At 52.4% G+C, this 22369-nt stretch overlaps 1 protein-coding gene across 2 annotated transcripts; it reads right to left on the minus strand.

Moving 5' to 3' along the window:
• Positions 1 to 1494: 1494 nt before the first annotated feature.
• SCARB1 (scavenger receptor class B member 1) lies at positions 1495 to 20403 on the minus strand. Of its 2 annotated transcripts, none has more exons than XM_079322112.1 (12): positions 20174 to 20403; positions 15932 to 16089; positions 14207 to 14348; positions 13569 to 13772; positions 13304 to 13399; positions 12616 to 12728; positions 10660 to 10826; positions 9985 to 10103; positions 8898 to 8971; positions 8025 to 8076; positions 7417 to 7563; positions 1495 to 2014 (listed from the first exon to the last, which is right to left on the minus strand). In XM_079322112.1, the coding sequence occupies exons 1-12, from the start codon at positions 20291 to 20293 to the stop codon at positions 1889 to 1891; spliced, it is 1518 nt and encodes a 505-aa protein (XP_079178238.1). In that variant the 5' UTR covers positions 20294 to 20403; the 3' UTR covers positions 1495 to 1888. The 2 variants fall into 2 exon arrangements, with proteins under 2 accessions (XP_079178238.1, XP_079178239.1); XM_079322113.1 differs by lacking the exon at positions 1495 to 2014 and adding an exon at positions 3348 to 4573.
• Positions 20404 to 22369: the final 1966 nt, after the last annotated feature.

The raw sequence follows: 22369 nt of genomic DNA on the forward strand, positions 1-22369 counted from the left end.
GATGGACAGACAGACAGACACACGGCGGGGGCTCTGACTGTGCCAGGGCCCCCTGTCCCCCAGGGTCACAACTTGGGTCCCCCCTGTCCCCCAGGTCACACTCTCTGTCTCCCATAGTCACCCCCCTGTATCCCTCATGCCCGGATCCCTCTGTCCCTCAGGGTCCCCCTGTCCCCCACTGTCAACCCCCCCCCCCCGTCCCTCTGTCCCCCATGGTCACTCCCTTGTCCCCCTGTCCTTCAGGGTCCCTCTGTCCCCCATGGTCACCCCCCTGTCCCCCGTGTCCCTCTGTCCCCCCTGTCCCCCATCCCCCGTGTCCGCAGCCCCACAGCGCCCTCTGCCGCCCGCAGCTCTGCACAGCCGAGCGCTCGGCGCGTTCTGCAAACCCCAAACCCCGAACCCCGAACCCCGAACCCCGAACCCCAAACCGCCCGCCCCGAGCTCTGAGCGGCGCTCTGTGTTTTACTGCAGCTCACTGCAGGGCTGGGACACGGCCAGCAAAACGCACTGGCCCAGGAGGAGCTGGGTTTAGTTCCTGAGCTCTTCCTGCCCATGAATGGAATGATGGTGTAAGAGAAAAGTATTGCTTACCCCACTAGAAAGTCACACGGACAAAGGTTTCCATGAGTATTCAGGTCACACACAGTGCAACAAGTCCTCTGCTCCAAGCCAGAGCAGAGATTCCCACCTCTGTCTCATCCTTACCAGATGCTCCAGCTCTGGCCCCTCTGGTTTCCCCGAGCTCCTGGCTGGAAGTGGGCAAGGCAGGTGTGACAGACAACTACAGACCAGGAATTTTCCAAAAATATTCCTGGGCTTTGGGGTTCCTTCCCACAGAAGTGTGACCCAAGACCACCCACCCCCAGGTCACCCAACACATCATTTCAGAAATCTGCAGTACTTTAATCAAACCCTACTTAAGGCCATTGTTATTTTCATGATTGCACATATTCCTCTTTCTGGAAAGCACAAAATATCTTCATTAGCACGCAAGGACAGGGTCAAGCTCCCCCCTTCTCATGGCAGGCAGTGTGAGCAGAGCCCCTGACAGCCTCCCAGTGCCCTTGGCCACAGCCAGAAGAGCTGATCCTGGATGGCTGAGCAGGCAGCAGGGACAACTGCCAGGAGCTGAGTGACAGCTCAGATGTAGCACCGAGCTCCTGCCAAGGCTCATCTCACACAGCCACCTACAGCCAGCAGATTAAATAACAGGGCTGTGAGCTGGAACCTCTGTGGAGCACAAGGTCATGGCACAGGACTGGGGCTTTGAAAGTCACCTCTGCTCTCCAACACATGCAAAGGCTGGAGCAAACCCAGGCAGGCTCCAGGTTCTGTGGGAAGAGACATCACTGAAGTGACAGCACCCAGGAATGATTTGCAGGGTAGCCCAGTTACATCAAGTGGCAATAAAAATGTGAGTGGCTCCAGGACAGCGTGCCCCATTTGGTGAGATGAACAGTGGCTTTTAAAAAGATCACTAAATCCCATCAGTGCTACCTATACAAACCTCATTTATTTTAAAGGCTCCCATTAAAGTGCCTTTTATCCCTAGCAATAGGCCGTTTTAAATTGCAAATAACTTCTCAGATCAGTCAGCAACCATCTTCATTCCACCGGAGAGAAGGGCCTGGCTCGGGCTGGCCCTTGGGGACAAGGGGACATTGTGCTGAGGTCTCTGGGTGAGCAGCAGTGCTGAGCTGGGACAATCCCACAGCTGTGCAGGGGCTCCACGGAGCTGAGCAGGGCTTCACCTTCCTGAGAGCGCCGGGGATGTGAAGCAGGTGTCACTGCAGCTGGCTGTGTCCCTGGGCAGTGTGTCTGTCCCTGGGCAGTGTGTCTGTCCCTGGGGCAGTGTGTCTGTCCCTGGGCAGCGTGGCAGGGCAGCAGCTCAGGCCTCAGCCCCGTCCTGCCTCGGGCTGTCGGTGTCCTGCAGCAGCGGGGTGCTCTCAGAGGAGGAGGGGGGAGCTCTGCTCTGCCTGCCAGGGGCACTGGGGATCTTCTCAGCATCCATTCTCTGCAAGGGGAGGGACAGAGGTCACAGCCTGGCCACACCCAGCCATCCCCACCCAGGCCATGCACACCCCAAACCTCTTCCAGGGCCAAGGACCCTTTGCTGAAATTGAAGATTTTTGTACCTCTTGCCCTACCAGAAGGAGTTATTTTGTTATTTCCTGTGACACCACCCGAACACTCAGCCTGAGGAGCTGTGTGCAGGAGCTGGGGACTGTCAGAGATGGGACAGGGACACTGCTGAGGGACAGAAGAGCTCAGAGACCCCCAGCACCACCTCCAGCACACATTCCTAGGGCAATGGCAGCTGCAGTCCCTGGGGAAGGGGTGGGTGGAAGCTGGTGCCTGCTGCCACCAGTACAGCTCCTCCTCACCTAAACACTGACACTCACACCCACAAAACAGGTTCATCACCCTCAAAGCTGAGCAGGAGCCAGAAACACCTTGGAACAGACCACGTGGGCCCTGACCCCAATTAATGCAAGAAGGTCAGGAGGAAGCAGCAGGTGACAGGAGTGGGTCCCTGCCTGCTGCTGGGGACAGAGACACCACCCTGCCCCTCACCCAGAGCCTTCTGCTTGCTGGGGATGTGGATTGGGGTGCTGTGGAGGGACTGTGAGCCTTGTCTGGCCCTTTGACTATTGCCCATTGCTGCTCCAGTGTGGGCACCAGTGATACCACCAGGAACACCTGCAGATTCTTTGGGCATGGTGGTATTTGCATCTTGGAAGAATTTTCAACCTTAGTGTGTCTGTGAGTGTAAAAGTGTCTACTGACCTCAGGGGATACAGTCAGAACAAAAAAGATGGTTAATAATGAAGGGTCACCTCCTCAAGTTCAAGAAAGTCCACCCTAACAAGCATCCCAAGGCAGGAAAAAATGCCAGCAGGGCAACATGGATGAACCAGGAGCTCCAAACACAAATGCAGAAAGGAGACAAATGGAAGGTGGGAGCAGGGACAAGTAACCTGGCAAGAACATGGGGAAACTCTCCCAGCATGCAGGGATGAAGAGAGGAAAGCCAAAACCCAACTGGAACTGAATCCAAGGATGCCAAAGACAAGAAAGGCTTCTCTAAGTACCCAGGTGACAAAAGAAAGAGGAAAGAACCATGAGGGCCTGGGGCTGAATGAGGCAGGGGAGCCCAGAAACCAGGGGAAAGTGTGGAGCAAGGAAAATGCACCCTTGGTGGAAGAGGATGAGGTCAGAGAATGCTCAAGGAACCAAGACATGCACAAATCCACAGACCAAGAGTGGGCTCATGTCACAGCAAGGCCATTCCCTGTCTCTCACCAGTCCTGGCCCAAAGACTGAAGGAAAGCAGTGTCACCTCTAAGTTGAAAAAGATGAAGAAGGAAGAGCTCAGGAGCTACAGACCAGTTAGTCTCCATCCTCGAGAAAGTGATGGAGCAACTAATTCCAGAAACCACTTCCAGGCACATGAGGGACAGTTAAATCATCAAGTGTAGTCACTGGGCTTCATCCAGGGAACTGTGCTCAACCATCTGTGATGAAATGACTGCCTGGGAAGGTCAGAGGAGAACAGTAGGTACTGTCTACCTGGACTGCAGGCTTTGACACCATCTCCAAAAAACCTCACAGAGAAACTGGTGGAGTAGGAATGGGATGAGCAGGCAGTGAGGTGGATGAAAACTGGCTGGACAGCAGGCCCAGAGAGCTGAGCTGGAGCCAGCAACCATCAGTGTACACCAGGGGTCAATACTGGGTCCAGGCCTGTTTAACATCTTTATTAATGATCTGCAAAAACTGGGGGAGTGGCTGGAACACCAGAGGGACCTCAGCAGGCTGAGAAAGGCACTGGAAGGGCCCTCATGAGCTTCAGCAAGAGGATGTGCAAGGTCCTTGACTCGGGATGAACAGCCCCACACAGCAGCACACACTAAAGGTGACCCAGCTGTGGCAGAAAAGGAGCTGGGGGTGCTGGCACAGGGAGCTGCAGGTGAGCCAGCAGCATGGCAGGGCAGCAAAGCAGCCAGCTGGGTCCTGGGCTGCACTGGGAGTGTTGCCAGCAGGTCCTGGAGTGAGCCTTGCCCTCTGCCCAGCACTGCTGGGGCCATGCATGGAGCACTGGGCTTCAGGACAAGAGATGGAGCTGCTGGGAAGAGTCCAGCAAAGGAACACTGAAGTGATTTTGGGACTGGGTTGTCTCTTGTGTGAGCAGAGGCTGGGAGAAGTGTTCAGCCTCAAAAAGAGAAGGCTCAGGGGGATCTTACCACTGAAAACAAATTTCTGAAGGGAGGGTATAAATACAGAGCCAGGCTCCTCTTGGTGGTGTCCAGGGACAGGACAAGAGCAAAGGGGCACTTGAACACAGGGGATTCCATCTGGACAGTAGGAAAGACTTTTTCCCTTTTTTTTTTTTTTTTTTCTTTTGAAAACTGTAAAAACAGGAACAAGTTGCCCTGGGGAATCTCCATTCCTGAAGACATTAAGAGACATCTGGACATGGTGCTGAGCTAGGTGACTCTGCCTGAGCAGAGGGATTGGGATAGATGACCTCCAGAGGTCCCTTCAAGCTCAACGACTCAGTGATTTTGTGCTCCTGTAATACAAACCCAGATATTTCATACATCAGAAATCCCCTCCTGAGGCTCCCTGCATGCAGGGGAGGGGTGACACCCACCAGTGGACTGACCTCTGTTACCCCACTAATTTTTACCCATTCATAAAACTTACCTCTGGAACTCAAACACTCAGAGATGGGGGAAAAATAAGCAAGAAAATATTTCCTCACAGCAATCCTACTTTTCCCCCAATGCCTGCTGAGGTTATTAGGGCTGCAGATCAGAAACAATAAGAGCATGTGCTTGCAACCTGGTGAAGTGCCAGTATTAAGACATCTTGAGACAACACCATTCTGTCAGAGCTTGCCAGCAGGGCAGGGCTGATGTGGGCAGCACAACAATTAGGTTTGATTGGTTTTCAGTGAGGTTGAATCAAATCAGGAGGAGAGAAAAGGGTGTTACCTGGACTGGGTACCCACCTACAGTCTGGCTTCCTGCAACACCGTCCCCTGAACCGCAGGCAGCTTTTGGGCACAGGTGGCCTGGTTTGCCTTATTACTGTCTGAGCTCTTTTTATTGCTACTCCAAAATAAAGAGCACTTTTCCTAAAAGACAATCAGTCTGGTTTATGGTGCACTCAGACATGGATTTCACGAGGGTTCCAATTTTCGGAGGAGATTCGGAAAAATCACTGTTTAACTAGAATCTAGTTATTAATGAAGATTTTGAAATTTTGATTAAACTAAGTCCTATTTAAGATTTTTTTTTTTTTTTTTCAGTGTCAAGCCAGTTTTAAAATGGTCTGTTTGCCTTTTGAAAGTGTCACCACACAGGCTTTAGGCCACAGTGGCTACAACACCTGGGATATTTTACACCTGTACCAATTACGCTTTTTTTTTTTTTTTTTTTTTAGAGCCCAACAGATGCATTTCAAACTGGCTCCACTACAAACTAGACTAAGATTTAAGTGTTTCACAGCACCTCATATGCTCCAGAGCACACTGCTGCCTCCAGAAGCACACAGGACAGCCGGGGGAGGAGCTGGGCTCAGACCTTCACGCTGGCAGACACGTGAAGGTGTTGGACAATGTCCCCTCTGCTCAGTGTCCCCTCTGCCTGTGCCTTCGGGAGGCAGAACTGTGCACGATTAAGCAATCAGGGCTAGATCAGCAACACTTCAATCAAATGAGGAACACACCTTGGCTGCAAATCGCTGTCTTCCAGTTTACAACCTCTTATCTACTCATTAGGTGGAGACACGCATGTGTTGTTGTACAGCTTTCTTAGAGATTTGTGAGGTCATTGAGGCTTTTTAATCACTTCCCAGGTAGTCAGGCACTTCCTGCCATTGATTTTTAGTTCTAACACTTCATGACTCTTTTGGCTGAGCACAGAAATACAGCTGGCTTAAGCCTGGGTTTGGGATATTTCACAAGCAGATATTCAGTTGACTTGAATGAGTTTAAAATCCAGCTTTCTTTTCCCCTGACCCTTTTCTAGCATGGCTAAATCTCTTTGATACCAGGAATTAAGACTTGCACAAAGCAGGGTGAGGAAATGCCTGCTCAGGGCTGCATGAGGTGTTAGGAATAGCTGCCCAGCCCTTTTTCAGAGCCCCTGGGGTGACCAGCAGAGTGCAGCCTGTCTGCCAGCAGCCACCCACACGTGCTGAAGGGGAGCAGCTCACCCCAGGACCATCCTGGGAGCACAGAAAGGGTTGGCTGGTGAGCTCAGGGCTCCATGCTGGGCCACCATCACTCCCACCCTGCAGGGGAGCTCGTGGAGGAACAAGGGGATTTGGGATCATGTGTTTAAGTCACTTAAGTAATTGCAGACTTGATTACAATCCAATTACGTGATGCACCGAGAGCCCTGGAGCTATTTCAGGGTTTTCATCGGTGCTTCAGGAGGGGCAGGAAGCAGCTGAGCAAAGGCAGCCCCTCACACAGGTCTGCTCCCACCCCAAGCACTGCCTTTTATCCCCACAAGAGCCTCTTCACCTCTGCAGCTTTAGAGCCAGCCTAAGCCCCCTGCAAGGCTCAATCAGCTCCTTTGACACAGGATTAGGCTGGGAAGTTAGATCTCTCCTTCCAAAAGTAAAGCTTGTACAGAGCTTAGTGTTACCAGATCACTGTGGAGCCAGAGCCACAGATCTCCACTGAGTGTTTTGGCTGGTTTATATTCAGTCCTGCCAGCTCAGCTCAGCCTCACCCCACTGCCTGCCCCACAGCCCTGCTGCCAGCTCCCAGCAAGCTTCAAAGGTCTTCACCTCTCAGTAAACTCAGATCCACAAAGGCTCTGAGGGTTTCACTTTCAGAGCTCTTTGGAGCAGTTTGCACAGAAATCAGCTGTGTTTCAAGGAAATACAGAATCTGTGCTGGGCTGAGAAGCAGCCACAGTGGCTGTGCCCCCTCTGCAAGAACACAGCAACTGCATTTCACTAACAGGCTGTGTTCAGAGAGCTCCATCCTCTGGAGAAGGCTCTGTTCTGACTGGAAAAATGCTGGGACCCTGCAGAGATGCAGATCTGTGCAATGGCACAGACCTGCTGCTGTCCTCTACAGAGGCTGTGTTGATAAACTAGGATTGTTCCTTCATTAGCTGGGTGAACTGAGAAATACCTCCTCCTCCAGGAAGCCACTTTCATCACTGCTGTGCACCAAAAACGCCAGAAATGCTTCATGATATCCACTTGCAGCCCAATTTCTAGATGGCTGAGGAAGTCCTGCTGCTATCTGCTGGCACCTGGCACCATCAGGCAATTGTTGGTGGCATCAGCCAATGTTTCCTCAGACATGTTAGATTGTCAGCCTGAACTACATCATCTGATTGAGTCTGATTTGACTGGCAGCACTTCCAGCAGGCACCTGCAGATCCTTACCTTAGGCATTGCCATGAGCACAGCTGCTGCCATAATGAGTGGGACACTCAGCCCAAGCAGGATGTACTGCAGGTAGTCCAGCACTGATGGGAGCAGCACCAGGTTGGTGTAAAACTGCTTTAGCACTGAGCCTTCGATGGATCCACTCTGCTCAAAAAAGCAGAGCTGTCAGTGGCACTCCCTCCCACCCAGGGCTGAGACAGACCAGCTGGAGGATTCCTTTTCCCACCACCTCCCAGCATAAATTGGGGAATTTATGCAAGATTCAGTCAGGCTAAAGAGTTTCAGTAAACAGCAGGAGTCAGCAGGACATGCAGCCACAGCTGGAGGCTGCACTCCCCAGCCCCCATGAGGACAGGGATGCTGGCAGCTCTGCCCAGGGCCCTATTTAACCCCACATCTAGGGCAGAGCCAGAGATTTACCAAGTATAGTGCAGGGTTTGTTCAGCTCAGAGGGATTAATGGCATAGCCAAGTATTGAAAAGCCTTCTGTTGGTGCTTAATTAGTCTGGCTGGCTTAAGCTTTATCCAAAGTGGAGTTTCCCCAGCAGTGGGTGATGGGGAGGCAGCAGAAGCTCTGCAGAATGAGGCTGAGGAAAGCAGCTCACCTCTGCAAACCACAGCAGCGGCAGGACCACTGGCTTAATATTCTTTGTTTGACTGGAGGGGAAGAAAATTAAAAAAGAAACACATGCTTAGGTTTATGGTTGATCAGGTCACAAAATAATTCTTCCTAAGGGGACACATCTGACAGACTGACAGTGGCCAGGAAACCAGCAAAAGGAGTTGGCAATCCCTGCTGCTCTAGTGAGCTGCTCCCACCTTGGGGTCCAGGTGCTTTTCATGCAAGAGCAGAGTTTAAGGGGGCAGAGCTTTCATGGGGCCTTCACTGCCCAAGGACAGCAGTAAAATTGATCCAGGGTGCCATCCCAAACCAGGGAGATGGAACTCAGAGAACCAGAGTGCTCAAGTTCATGTCTCAGCCACTTGGATGGCACCATGGGGGCTCTCTGCAGGTGTCTGCCCCTCAGCCCAAGCAGCAAGGGCACACTGCCACCCTTGCTGGTATTTAACATCTGGCAGCACACAGTTTGTTACAGAGATCTTCTGTTGGCTTTCAGAGAGCTGGAAGTGTCTTTTGGACACAGGCTTCACTCTCTACCCTGCAGGTAACTCCTGCACAGTGCAGGGGAACAGCTCCTGCCTCACCAGGAGGAACAGTCCCTCCCTCAGCTGCCTGGTGAGGGACAGGGACACTGAGCTGAGCAAACAGCCAGCCACTCTCTGCACTGCTACAGGATGGAATTTGGTCATGGAATGGCAGATGCTACAGCAGGAACCAGCTGGATCCAGCAACAGGACAACTGCTCATGGTAAAACTGCTTCATCTTTGGGGAGAGCAAACTCTGCAGCAACCTCAGAATGAGCAGAGCTCCCTGCTCAGGGAAGGCAGAGGACATTTCTAGGAGGTGAGCACTTACAATATACCAGACACCTCCTTTATGTACAGGTTCAGCTGGAGCTTGATGGAGCAATTCATGGGGATGCCTGTCATCTGGGGAGGAAGAGAACAGACAGTTCATCAGTAACTTCCAAGTGACTTCTTGGGACCAACAGACCCTGTCCAGCAACATTCCCAGACCAGGAAAAGATCACACTTCAAAGCAGGTCTTGTTGACACCCATTAAGACATTGGTTTCTCATGACTCTGCAGTTTTGCAACACATTTTTACAAGCACAGAATTTTTGTTGGACTGTCCCTGTTTGTAGTCAGCAGCCTGCAGCTAGATAAAAATATGGTTAACTGTACTGTTATCAGTAGATGCTTGATACTGTAATAAACTTAATTAGATTTTCATAACTGCGATAAGAAAAGCAGTCAGAGCCCAATGTCTAGATAAGACACACAGTTTACCTTACCTCATGAGATAAATAGGTTTGTTGCTTGAGCAAACATCACTGAACATTTAGAAAAACTGACCACGCACAACACAGGCTGTGGGTGGAAAATCCCAAAGTCCCTTTCACATCAGCAGCTGGGACAATGATAACTCAGGACACCCCAAATCTGGGTGGTGACTTCACCCTCTCGCTGTAGGTAGTGAGGGGTGTGACACAGCAGCACCACAGTGCACAAGCAGTCAGCTCCAGATGGGCAGGTTGAGAGAGTGGAAGAAGCCAGCCCAAAAATGGAGATGCCAGCTTGAGCCACAGCGTGGTGCTCAGACTTTGCCAGGCAGTTCTCATGGCAATGTGCATCTGCAGATTTGGGGCAGAGCTGGGCTGCTGCCAGATACACCTCCTGGTGTTATAGGCCTGAGTCAGTGGAAAGAACTGCACTCTGCTTATCAAAACAATTATGTTTATAATTAGTTCTGCAATTCTCTAGAAGCCAGGCTAATTATTCAATTAGTTTATGGCTTTGATCATTTTATCTGCACATGCCCTCGCCAGTCTTTGCACTCTGGAACCTGCCACGAGAGCAGAGTGCTGCCACCACAGCTGATGGCAGGGTCCCCCCATCCTGGCTGCTCCCTGGGCTGAGGGGACCCTGCTGGGCTCACTCACAGGGTGCACATCCAGGAAAAGCCCGTGCTGCTCCTTGCTGGGGCTCAGGCCTTCCACTGCCTCCACCAGGGACGGGTCAGCGTTGTAGAAGTGAGGGTGGGAAATGAACATTGGTGCATCTGCAGGAGATTAAAGACAGCTTAAGCTCCTCCACACCCACTTAAGAGTTTTTTTAAAAGTTTTTAAGCTCTTGCAGCACCTGTTCTGAGCAGGCTTTTATATTTTCTCCTCCCAACCAGCAATGCCCTCCCCTCCCTGCAGGTTGTTCCATTGATCTGGGAGGGTTAGGGACTGTCTCCCACCAGCATGCAGCACACTGCTGTGGTAACTCCCAAACACCAGTTAGGACACCCAGTCTGGACTGTCACACACACTCAGTGTCCAAAGTTAACATTCAGTTTGGCAGATGTGTGGGCTGCCTCTTCCTTGTTCCCCCCACCAGCCCAGGGGTGCTCCCACTGAATCCTTGGGCATTCCCACAAATCCCAGGCTCTCTCAGGGCTGGGCACTGAAAGAGCTTCAGGCACAAAGTTTCCCTCTATCCCTCATTGCTGGGAGTGCAAACAGAGCCCAGCAGTCCTTTTCAGCATCCCAGCAGGCATTAGAGCTGCTGTTTCTGGACAACCAAGCTTGTACTGCATCTCAAATTTCACATTAGGGAGAGCCAGGACTTACTGAGCCTACAGGTGCTGACGTTCTGGATGCCAGACTGCAGGCAGGGGCAGAAGCCCTCGTTGGGTGGATAGTCTGTGCCATTGGCAAAGAGGGTTTTTGGTGCCACGAAGCGATAGGTGGGCACACCCTTGAACTTCCCAGACTGCTCATACACCAGTGTCATGGATCTGGAAGGGTTTCAGTGGAGAGGAATCAGGATTAGCCAACAGAAGTGGGTTCTTATCTTGGCTGGATAAGATGCAGTTGCAATGTAACTTAGACTTTGAGATCAAGATAAACCCTCAGAGCAGTGCTTTGGGGAATGGGGAATGAGTATTTAAGCCTTTTGCTTTCCATCTTTTAAGCACTTCTAAAAGGGTTGGTCAGGACTAGTTAGGGAGAGAAACCACAGGCTTATAAATCTGTTTGCTCGATCCAGGTGAGATTTGTTTAAAGGCATGTAGTAATCCCCAGGGCTGCTCTCCAAGAGATAATACCCACTTTATGCAAGCCTTGGCTCTGAGGTGCTCTGTTACAGGGCATGGACACTGGATAAATCTCTCACAGCCCAACTCCAGCATCAGGCTGCCAGGGGAGTGGAAAATTTCCCTACATGACACAGCAAGATTTTTTTTTTCTTGCTGTAGAGGCTATTGATGTTGTGCTGCAACATTGCTGGCCAGGTTTGATACAAATTTCCAGGACAAAAATTTGCCCTCTCATACTTGAGTGAGGTTTGTAGGGATGAGAGACTCCCAGAATGGGTAAGTGGGTCACAGTGGGCTGCCAGGACATGCTCATTCCTACAGAGGCCTCCTGATGCTGGGAGCAAGGATGGGAGATTCAGGGCATGCTCAGCAGTGACACATGTGCCCCTTGGCACTGCTCACCCTCCAGCAAGGAGGCTGAAGCACATGAGCAGGATAAAACCCTGGGAGCTGCCTCTCAGCACCAGCTGCACTTCATGAGCACAGAGCAGAGGAGGTGAGCCCTGCCTGCTCTTAGCCTACCAAATGTTTGTGACTCTGTGTGGACAGAGGCAGAGGTTTGGGGAGAAGACACAGCACTGCCTGAGAAGCTGAGCTACTTCCCCACAGCTCTGTATGGCAGCAACCTCCTGTGCCAACAGGAAACCAAGCTTGGTTTCCTCCACTTCACTGGAAGCCTCTGGTGCTCTGTTCCAGAGGTTTCTGTAGTTTTACAGGAACATGGATGTGTTTAAACTTTGGTTACAGGTAAACTTCCCTGTAAATTCCTGGCTTGGGGTCATTCTGGTGTTTGCTGATGTCCCTGGTGCAGAGGAATCCCTGTGCTATTGCTCAGCTCAGCTGTCTGTTTGTTCACTGAAGAGGTCATTGTTCTCTATTCAACGTGAGCACTTGCTTGTTTTGCAGCACTATCTACAAAGCTGGAATTGTCATTATCTTCCCCAAGCTAGGGACAGGGGTTTTGTGCCTGCTTCCCCTCCTTCCAGCCTCAGGAACAAGCACACAGGCTGGCTCTGTGGGGTACTTCAACCCCTGTGTGATCAGCTAAGGTCAGGGTGTCTAATATAAACAGGAGTTAAAAAAAAAAAAAAAAAAGAAGAGCCTGGAAATGGCAGCACTTATTTCCCCCCTGACATAATTTCTCCAAGGGTTTAGTCAGCTGAAAGAGTTCTGCAGTTGCAGTTGCATTTCCCTCTGACAACCCTTACTTCTCCTTCTAACTGCCCACATCTTATCTACATTAGATAACCACATCTGGTTATTCTGTACTGATTAAACATGGGCAAGTTGGACATTTCCAGTGATCTGGAAGGTATTTATGGGCACCACAAGATGCTGATAATGAGACAAGTAAGCTCAGAGATAATGCAAACCCAAACTGCAGCTGAAGCTTAACTACAGAAACAAATCCTGAGTCCTCAGTGTGTGCAGGATGGGAGCAGCATGTCCTGCCACCTGCTTGGGGACAGGCTGGCAGCTGTGGCCTCACCTGCAGGCATCAGGGCTGTAGAACTCCAGGGAGGTTGGGGACATGAAGGGAGGCCACATCTCCCCTGCTGTCCCATTGATCATGTTGCACTGGCTGCTCCGCCAGTAATTCACCTGTGGGACAGGTGGAGAGAGAAGAGCTCAGAAGGATGAGCCTGCTGGAGTCAGCTTTCACCCCTGCAAGGAGTGTCCACCATCCCACACTGCTTGCACAGCAGCATCAAAGATCTTCCCACCTTTAGCATATTTCCCATCCTCCATGGTTCTGTGAGCCAAACATCCACCCAATTAATGGACAAGATCCATTACAAGATCTCTGCCCCCAGAGGTTGGTCTCCACATTCAGCTGATTCTCCACAAGGGAAGAGTAAAGCATCCTTTAACAAAAGTATTTAACACCTTCAACACAGGTCTCAGGAGCTTGAGGCTTCAACCATCAGAGCAACCAGCTCCAACAGCAAGGGAGTGCAAGTGAGACCCATGAGGAGATGACTTGAGTGCTTCCTGAAAAGCCCCTTGCCACATGGCTTCCTCCTGGCAACTTGCTGGAACAGAAGTTGCAGCACTTGAAGTCCTGTAGAAACTTATTTTCAAACCTGACCCACACACAGCAGCACCCAGAGCTTTCAGCTTACCCTGCTTTAAATCAGGCATTCCCCATTATTCAAGGTTTGCTGCCAGACACTCACCTTCTTCAGCCCATTCCATGAATCCACCATGTGAACTTGACTGATGTTCTTCATGCCTGTGTTTACTGTGAACAGTCCTGAATTGGAGTTGTTAAACTGCAGAGAGAAGGAATGATGGTTTAATTTACTGCACACAGCAAGGCTTCAACCCTTTACTGCCTCTGGCTGCCCCATCAGCTCTAGGGGTGCCTCAGCTGAGTGCCTGAACTATTCCCAAGATCAATATTGCTGTGGTTCTAGCATTCCCAACCACCACTTTACTTACATCAGCAAATAATCCAAACTTGCCCTTGAAAGGGATCAGGCCAGGAACAATGGCATTTATGGCATCTATGAGGGGGTCCTCATAGCCCCACATGATCTCCCCCACCGTCCGGTTCATGAACGCTGTCTGCTTCATGCTAACCAGGGCTCCACTCAGCAAAAGCTTGAAAAAATCTGGCAGTTTTTCCATCATCACAGCTGCTCCCTGAGAAAGAAAAAACCCTGGGATGAATGCCTCCTCTTTACCAAAGATGAAGCATTTTTGGTGCTAGCCAAAATCGTTCTGCTGCTCCCATCTATAGCCCCAGAGCAATCTCTGGACAGACTGAGGTTCTTCATTTATTCCCAGTTGGGGAAGAAAACAGCTGAGGGCTCACAGGCTTGATTTCCCCACAGGATGCTCAGATGAGGTAGCAGACTCAAGACCAGCTGCTTTGCACACTCTGGTTTTGGAACAGCAGCAGCCTTACAAACAATTAACACCCACCTAGCAGAAAATTGCATTATATAAACTTAACCACCTCATTGCCTGATCAGCCTTAAACCCTACAAGAAAGTGATTGAGTAATTCAGTGCTGGATATCACCACCCTCCCCTGAAGCTCAGAAGGTGGAACCCATCCAGGCAACAAGCACTTACCATCATTATAATGTTTGGCACAACAATGTACTCATCTTCTGTGCCATTGGACAAGTGTGGCTGGAAGAAAAGGTTCCGGTACTCCAGGTAAGAAACAGTATCATTGTCATGGAATGTGATATTTGTTTTGTACCTGTACTCCCTGCAAAGAGAGAGGAGATCATGGGAACCATGCTTGGCAGAGTCCCTGCAGCCTATGGAGCAAGAATGGGCTGCACAGGCCTGGGCTTGCAGCTGGGGGAGTCCAAATGCCAGCTGGGCAGGCAGTGTGGGATAGACCTGCACCTCCCACCCAGGCAGGGTTAGGGTCTGGCAGGAGGAGAGGGCAGCCCAGGCTCCAGGCATCCCTGACAGGTTGGATTCTTGCAGACACAAAGTGTTTCTTCCCAACTCAGCACGCAAGAAATTTCAAATGAAAGTGTAAATCTCCTCTGTTGCTTCACCTACAATCACTGGAGAGCCCAGCCACATCAGAGAGGTGCCCAGATAGGCAGAGCCACAGCAGCCCACACACCAAAACAACCTGCAAGCAGCAGAGCACCAGCCAAGATGCCACATGTCCCACCAGTGAGCCCACACTGATCTGCCCCCCAGCTCCCCAGTGCCTCCTGGGCTCAGGGCAGCCTGACCCTCCCCATGGCCCCTCTGCTCCTCAGGGCTGCATCCACATCCTGCTGGAGCCAGCCCAGGCCACAGGGCAGCCCCAGCTCACTGAGTGCTCTGCAGGAGTGCAAGGCTGTCCCCAACATCACTGCTCCTGGAGGAATTGAAGCTCAACTCACCAGCAAAAACAAAGTCCTTCACTGTGGAGCCTCTGTTTTACAGCCCACATTAGGGAAGGGCACTAATCTTGCTCAGCAGGAACACAAGGACACTAATAAGCTTTGCCCCTTTGTTTATTCTTATTTACAGTGAGTGAAGCTTTTCCCCAAGCCAAGAGAGCAACATAAAGAAACCACAGGGGGGGACATGGCCAGGCCAGGGGAAATAAGGGCACATACATCCTGCAGGCTTCCCCTGCACACCACTGCTCCAGCAGCTTTGGATTAGCTGTAATCTTCCACATGAGCTTGCTTAGGATTCAACCTCACCACATTACTATGGGCACCAATATATTGAAGATCACAGATTATGGGGAAGTTCACACATTCAACATCAGTCACCACTTCCCCTTTCAGGTGCTGAGAAGCACCTGGGCTTCAGGCACCATCCTCAGCCATGGCAAACAGAGCCCCCCTGCTGGGTGTGGGTCTGAGCCAGTGTTAGTGCTCCATGCTTACTCTCCAAACTGGTTCCCATGACCAGAGCACTCCTGGTAGGCAATTCTGGGTCTCACAAGGCCTTGGGCTCACCCATGGAGTTTGTTATTGAGGTGACTCCAGTTCAAGATCTGGACTCTTAAATGAAGATAAAAGAGCACTGAGAAGACAGGGTCACCCACCACCACCTCTCATACCCATGTTTGGACCATATCAGCCCAATCTGCCTGCTCAACAGACCCCAGGAAAAGATTTCACTCCACAACTCAATGGAGCACCCACCAACCTCAGTGCCCCAGTGAGACCAGAGCTCCTGTGTGTGTCTCTAGCAAGACCAGAGCAGTTAGAGCAGATTTGTGTCACTTGGAAATCCAGTGCCCTGGGCTCTGACCAAGGCTGCTGCTGCCATGTCCCCCTGCCAGAGGGGGCAGGCAGCACAGTGCCCACACCACGAGGGGTTCCTGACCTGTACACGTAGGGCCCACGCTGGCTCAGCACTGGCTTGGCTCCCTGCAGGATCTCCTTGGGGTTCAGCACCTCGAAGAAATGCACTGACAGGTAGAAAGGAACAGGGATGTCTTTCCACATTTGGAAGGAGATGCTGCTGGGGTCGATCCTGACGTTCTGCAAGGAGAAAAAAATAAGAAGGCCCAACTTTTGGGCTCTGTGGGTGCAGATGAACACATCCACCCTCAGCTCAATGTAAGGCACAGCTGCAGGTGGCAGTTAGGGCAGAGGCTCTCCAGAGCATCCAGGTGTGTGTTCATTGGCAGACTGAAACCCAGCTAGATCTCCAGTGAGAGCTCCTGTGTGTGCAGAAGCATCAGGTTTATGCCACAGCATGTCTGCTGGTTTATTTATCCAGACTTAACTCTTCTAATCCTACCCACAGGGCTTCTGAGTGTTTTTATATGCTGGAGACTCGGCTCTGAATTATTCACTACTCTGCATGTTTTACTTGTCTGGCAGAAAAAAACCCTGTCCCAAAGGCCTTGTCTCATGGGTTTGGCAGCTCCACACAACTAAAAGCAAGCAAGGAGAGGTGGCACAGCTATCCTCATAACTGGGTACCAGCAGGGAGAGCCCACTAGATTCCCAAAAAGAAGATGGAGAACTGGGAAGGCAACCCAGCTGTGCCTCCTTTCAGCTGCCAGCCTGCATTGATTCACAGCAGAGCAGGAGGAAGGGCAAAGGCAAGGCACAGTTCTGCTCCCATGTCACTGTGCTGGGAAATGCCTGCAGGAGCTCAAAGACAACTTAAGCCCTCCTCAGCTGGGGACCTGGCACATGGGCACATCTGCCTCCTCTCCTCCCTGCCTCCAGGGCACCACGGCAGGAGCAGGAGCTTGTTCCTTCTTGAACATTTACTTTGGATGTGTTCCACCACAATCTTTTGTTCTGGAAGCACAGATCCTTGTCCTTGCCTAAGTCACCCAGCCAGCTTATGGAAGTGGGGCTGATCCACCAGCAGGAGGAGGGACGTGGGCCTTGTGCTGCTCACTGTGAGCAGACACATATCTGCTGACACAGGGAGTTGAGGTGCCAGAGGTTTCCCCACAGCACCTCCTCTCTGTTGAGACATTTCGTGGCAAGGCTGAGCTGCCTGTGAGCAGCAGGCCCCTGCAAGCCCCTCATCCAAGCCCTACCCCTGGCAAGACATTCTCCACAATCTGTGTAACCATGCCCACATGCTGCTCTAATTTTGCAAGCTTCAAGGATTTCATGGCAAAGAAGCAGTGATAGGACAAATTTTTATTTGGTTTGCTTTACAACCTTAAATCCCAAGTGTCAAATTGATTACGATCATGAACATCTCCTTTCCTTTAATTGCTTGCTCTGTTTTGCACTCCCTGGACCACCTGTTGCACATGGATTTATTTTTGTAAGTACCCAGTCAGATGGAGCTACATCCCAGCTCCCTGTGCCTTTCCCAGCTCTCTCCCACCTGGGCACAGCAGCTCAAGGTACTCCACAGGTGCTGCTAACATCCCCACAACAGGGTGGCCTTAAAATTAAGCCCCTTTTAGGTCAAAACAAACATGGTCATATGTCTGAAATAAAAGCAGAGTATTTGCCAACCAGATGGGTTGCAAAGGGTCACTGAGGTGTTTGACCCCTCCTGCCCAGGCTGATCTTTGTTCCTGAGGAACTGAAAGGAACTGGTTACAGCCCATGGGCTCCAGATGGAGCCAGCAGAGCAGCAGCTCCACCACAGCACCCAAATCCTGCTTCTCCAGGAGGGAGGCACCCTGCTTAGGAAAACTGAGACATGAGGTTTCCCCTGCAGACTGGGAGGAGCAGTTAAGCCAGGTGTCAGCCAGACCTCACCCTGCACATCCTTTCAGCACCCTCCTCCATCAGCCAGGACCTTGCTGTCTCCTGCTGCCAGCTGCTGCCACCCAGGGCAGCACCAGAGGTCCCAAGGAGCAGCCATGGGGGGCACAGGGATGAGCTGGTGCAGCCCCACTGTGTGCAAGCTCAGCTTAGGCAGGTCTGTGCTATTCCAGAAAAGCAATATTCTCCAGGACTAACAGGACAAACCCCACAGGCAGCCCAGTGCAGATGGGGCAGGAGACAAGCTCCAAGCTCCCTGCACACTTCACCCAAAGATATCTCTGAAACAACCTGTAACTAAGTGCTTCTCCATCCTGATGGAGCTCAGGAAGCCAGGTGGGCACACCAGCCTTTACCAGCCCAACCCAGCCCTCCCACACTACTCTGGAGACCAACCCAGGAGTTTCAGTAAGGGCCTCACTCATCATCACTCAGTTATTAAGCTTAATGTGAAATGGAAAATACATGAGCTCAGGGTAATTTTGTGTCATGTTGAAGATGGGGAGACCAAGGGCTTGAGGTGAAGGGAGGAGAAACAAGGGTTGATCTTTTCCTCATCTTCTGTTCTCCTTGCAAATTACTAGGACTTAGCTAATTAGGTTGAAAAAAATCAGGATTAGCTAAAAAGAGGGCAGAAAGGTTTTTGCACGAAAAATGTAATTTCTGTTCTGCAGGGGCCTTCAGCCTTTTATTTGCAGGGACCAGTTCTTGACGTCCTGAAACTGAACAATGATTTTCTTCTCTTTAATCTACAGGACAGGCTGGCTCTGCCCAGCCAGCAGCACTTCCAAGGGGTATGTTTAAGTAGGTCATTTTCAGCAGAGACTTTGCGCCACATGCAAGGGCAGCCATTGGCTACAAGGTGTTTGTTCACCTCTTTCATCAGAAGCAAATTTTCAGGGGCTGATCTGGGTAGGTGGAAGTTTGGAAAAGAGCCAAGGTAGGGAGCGCATCTGCCTTGGACAGGGAGAAAAAGGTTTGGTTAAATGTGGGGATGAGCTCTACATTACAGCAGGAGAATGGTGTCCCAGCAGCAGGGGCAGGGCGCTGGTTCATCAAACTGTGCAGCAGGCACTGAACAGACCTACACTCCATCCACAGCCCCACATTTTGGCACAAACCCTGTCCAGCCTCAGGACCTCTCCTGTGGATAAAACAGCTCTTGTGAGAAGCAGCTCCACAGGCTTTCAGTCGAGGAGAGGGGAGAGTTTGGAGGTGCACTCCTACACATCACCCTGTCTCCAGCAGGGAAAGCATCTCACAGAGCACGTGCGAACCCGGGCAGTCTGCTCGTCTGTTTGTGAAAGGAAAAACTGGTACAGCAGGTAGAGGCAGGAGGGAAGGGAGGAACTGCTGGTGATGCTCAGCCAGCATCCCCAGCGATGCAAAGAGCCCTCCACAACCAGGGGTGTTTAAGCTGCTCACTCCGGGCAAATTTGCTGTGGCCAGGGGAGGATTTGCCCAGAGGAAGAGCCTGAGGCTGCTCGGAGCAGCCATCAACAGCGCTCGGGTTCCGGGACTGCCCCGCAGGGCGGCGAGCCCCGCATCGCTCCGGCCACGGCACCGAGCCCCGCATCGCTCCGGCCACGGCACCGAGCCCCGCATCGCTCCGGCCACGGCACCGAGCCCCGCATCGCTCCGGCCACGGCACCGAGCCCCGCATCGCTCCGGCCACGGCACCGAGCCCCGCCTCGCTCCGGCCACGGCACCGAGCCCCGCATCGCTCCGGCCACGGCACCGAGCCCCGCATCGCTCCGGCCACGGCACAGCACCGAGCCCCGCATCGCTCCGGCCACGGCACCGAGCTCCGCATCGCTCCGGCCACGGCACCGAGCCCCGCATCGCTCCGGCCACGGCACCGAGCCCCGCATCGCTCCGGCCACGGCACAGCACCGAGCCCCGCATCGCTCCGGCCACGGCACAGCACCGAGCCCCGCATCGCTCCGGCCACGGCACCGAGCCCCGCATCGCTCCGGCCACGGCACCGAGCCCCGCATCGCTCCGGCCACGGCACCGAGCCCCGCATCGCTCCGGCCACGGCACCGAGCCCCGCATCGCTCCGGCCACGGCACCGAGCCCCGCATCGCTCCGGCCACGGCACCGAGCTCCGCATCGCTCCGGCCACGGCACCGAGCCCCGCATCGCTCCGGCCACGGCACCGAGCCCCGCATCGCTCCGGCCACGGCACGGCACCGAGCCCCGCATCGCTCCGGCCACGGCACCGAGCTCCGCAGCGAGTTCCGCACCGCTCCGGTCACCGCACCGCTCCGCGCACCTCACCCGGGCTCCAGCGCACCCCTCTCGGCCCCCGCACCGCCCGCATCACATCCCGCGCCGCCCCCTCAGCCCTCACGGCCCCCTCAGCCCCGCTGACCTTGATGACCTGCTGCCGGATGATGACGGGCCCCAGCAGCAGCAGGCAGCCCCCCAGGAGCGCGCAGCCCAGCCCGGCCAGCCCCAGCCCCACGGACAGCCTGCGCCGGGCCACGGCCATGGCGGGGCGGAACCGGGAGCGAACCGGGACCGGCACCGGGAGCGGGTCCCGCTGCCCGCGGCCGCTTTATGGCCCCGCGGTGCGGCCCGGCCCGGCCCGGCCGAGGGGGCGGGGCCTCCGCGCCAGCCCCGCCCCTCGGTCATGGCCCCGCCCCCAGCCCGCGCCGCGGAAGGGAGGGGGAGCGCGGTCCGTGTGAACACGGGTGTGCACGCGGAAAAACGGGCAAATTGGGCAAATTGATGGAGAAAGGGAGTGTGTAAATAGATAAAATATCGCTCGGTCGTGCGGCTGTAGAGTAGAATGGGTCTGCGTTGGAGGGGGCCTTAAAGATCGTCTCGTTCCACTCTCTGCCATTCAGGATCACCTTCCACTATCCCGATTTGCTCCCAGCCTTGTCCAGCCTGGCCTTGGGCACTTCCAGGGACGAGGCAGACACAGCTTTTCTGGGAAGTGTGTTCCTGTGCCTCACCATCCTCATAGTAAAGATGTTTTTCCTAATATCTAATCCAAACCTATTTTTTTCCAATTTGAAGCCATTGTTCTTGTTCTGTCACTACATGCTAGACAAAAAATACATAAACGTGTTAGTATTAATGTGTGTATATATGAGGAGTAAACATCCATCACCCATTAACCCACCTCTGTTTTTCCATTTAACTCAAATCTGTTTTACCAAGTACTTTTGTCTCTCTTGTGCATCTGAACCTGGTCCTGAATAAAAGCCTCACTGAGACTCATCCCAAGAAGCATCTGGAAGGCAACAGAAAATAAAGAATCCAGTTTGTGACAGCCTGTTTTAAATCAATCAATGTTCAACATCCCAATGTCCCAGCTGAGCTAACACATCTGGAAACTGGAGTGCTTCCACCTGTCCTGCACGGTGAGAGGAGACACAATCTGGTGGCACAAGACCTGCCTCTTGCCATGGCCCCCAGCTTGGTGGAACTTTTGTAACTTTACACTTAATTCTGTATTTTTTTCCTTCTAAACTTTTAACCTTGATAGTCACCTCTGTTGAATTAGCAGATCAATTAACCAGCATCTCTGTTCAATCCTGGCCAGTCCCTGCTGTGACCTCTCCCAGCAGCAATGCCTTCAGAACAGCACAAAGTGTTTTCTTTTACTTTTTAAAACATTGCTTTATGAGAAAATGCTGCGAAATGAATTTTTCTGCAAATCCCAGTAAACCCCAGTAAAATCCAGGAGATTCCCTGAGGCACTGTGGAACAATGCAGCCGTGAGAGGATCTCTGGGAACAGCATGTTCTGCCATGGTGAGACAAACACCACCTTAAAGTTTATGACATGCTGTGCTGTTCTCATCAAATTCTGCAGTTCTGTGGTTGATCCCACCCCAGCTGTGGGCTCTGCTCATGGGTGCTGCCTCTGCAACACTGGCACTGGGAGCCTTGAGGTTCCTCAAACCCAGCACAGTGACCTGCAGAAGTCACAGAACCATGAAATGTCCCAGGCTGGAAGGGACCCAGTAGGATCAAGACAAACTCCTGCACAGAACAGCTCCAAAATCCCACCATGTGCTGTCCAAACTCATCTGGGGCTGTGACCACTGCAGGTTCAGCCCACCCTCTGTGGCAAGAACTTTTTCCTAACACCCATTCTAACCCTCCTGACACAACTTTATGCCATTCCTTTTGTGGTCAGCAAAAGGTTTTTCCTCCAGGCTTCCTGCTCTGCCTGCTCTAGGCCATTACAGATTTGTCCAGCATTGTGGTTTTTAAATATGCCATTGTAAAGGTTTTTACTGAGACATTGAAAGGATCTCTTAGAACAGCTCTGCAGTCATTTGTGGAGGCTTTTGACATTCACCAAACACCCTGTGTCCTCCTGCAGCTCTGCCCTGGTGGCAGTCAGGCGCCTTCAAATCACAAAAATCAGAACCACGTGCTCCTGATTCAGTGACACCCTCCCCTGGACTGAGCAGACACCTGCTGCAGGGATGCTCAGCTCAGTTTGTGAATTCTGATGTGCCAAGAGGCCAGAAAGCCCCCACAACAAGAAGCTGCTCATTGTGGGTGTTGGGGTTCAGCTCAGGAACCAGAGGCAGAGCAGTGTGGGC

The sequence above is a fragment of the Erithacus rubecula genome, assembly GCF_903797595.1.
Source record: "Erithacus rubecula genome assembly, chromosome: 19".
Taxonomy (NCBI): Eukaryota; Metazoa; Chordata; class Aves; order Passeriformes; family Muscicapidae; genus Erithacus; species Erithacus rubecula.

Coding starts and splice junctions, on each gene's coding strand:
- SCARB1 (XM_079322112.1), bottom strand. CDS start 20,293: ATGGCCGTGGCCCGGCGCAGGCTGTCCGTGGGGCTGGGGCTGGCCGGG. Junction 13,773..14,206: donor TGCCAAACATTATAATGATG/GTAAGTGCTTGT, acceptor TTTCTTTCTCAG/GGAGCAGCTGTGATGATGGA. Junction 10,827..12,615: donor TACAGCCCTGATGCCTGCAG/GTGAGGCCACAG, acceptor AAACCCTTCCAG/ATCCATGACACTGGTGTATG.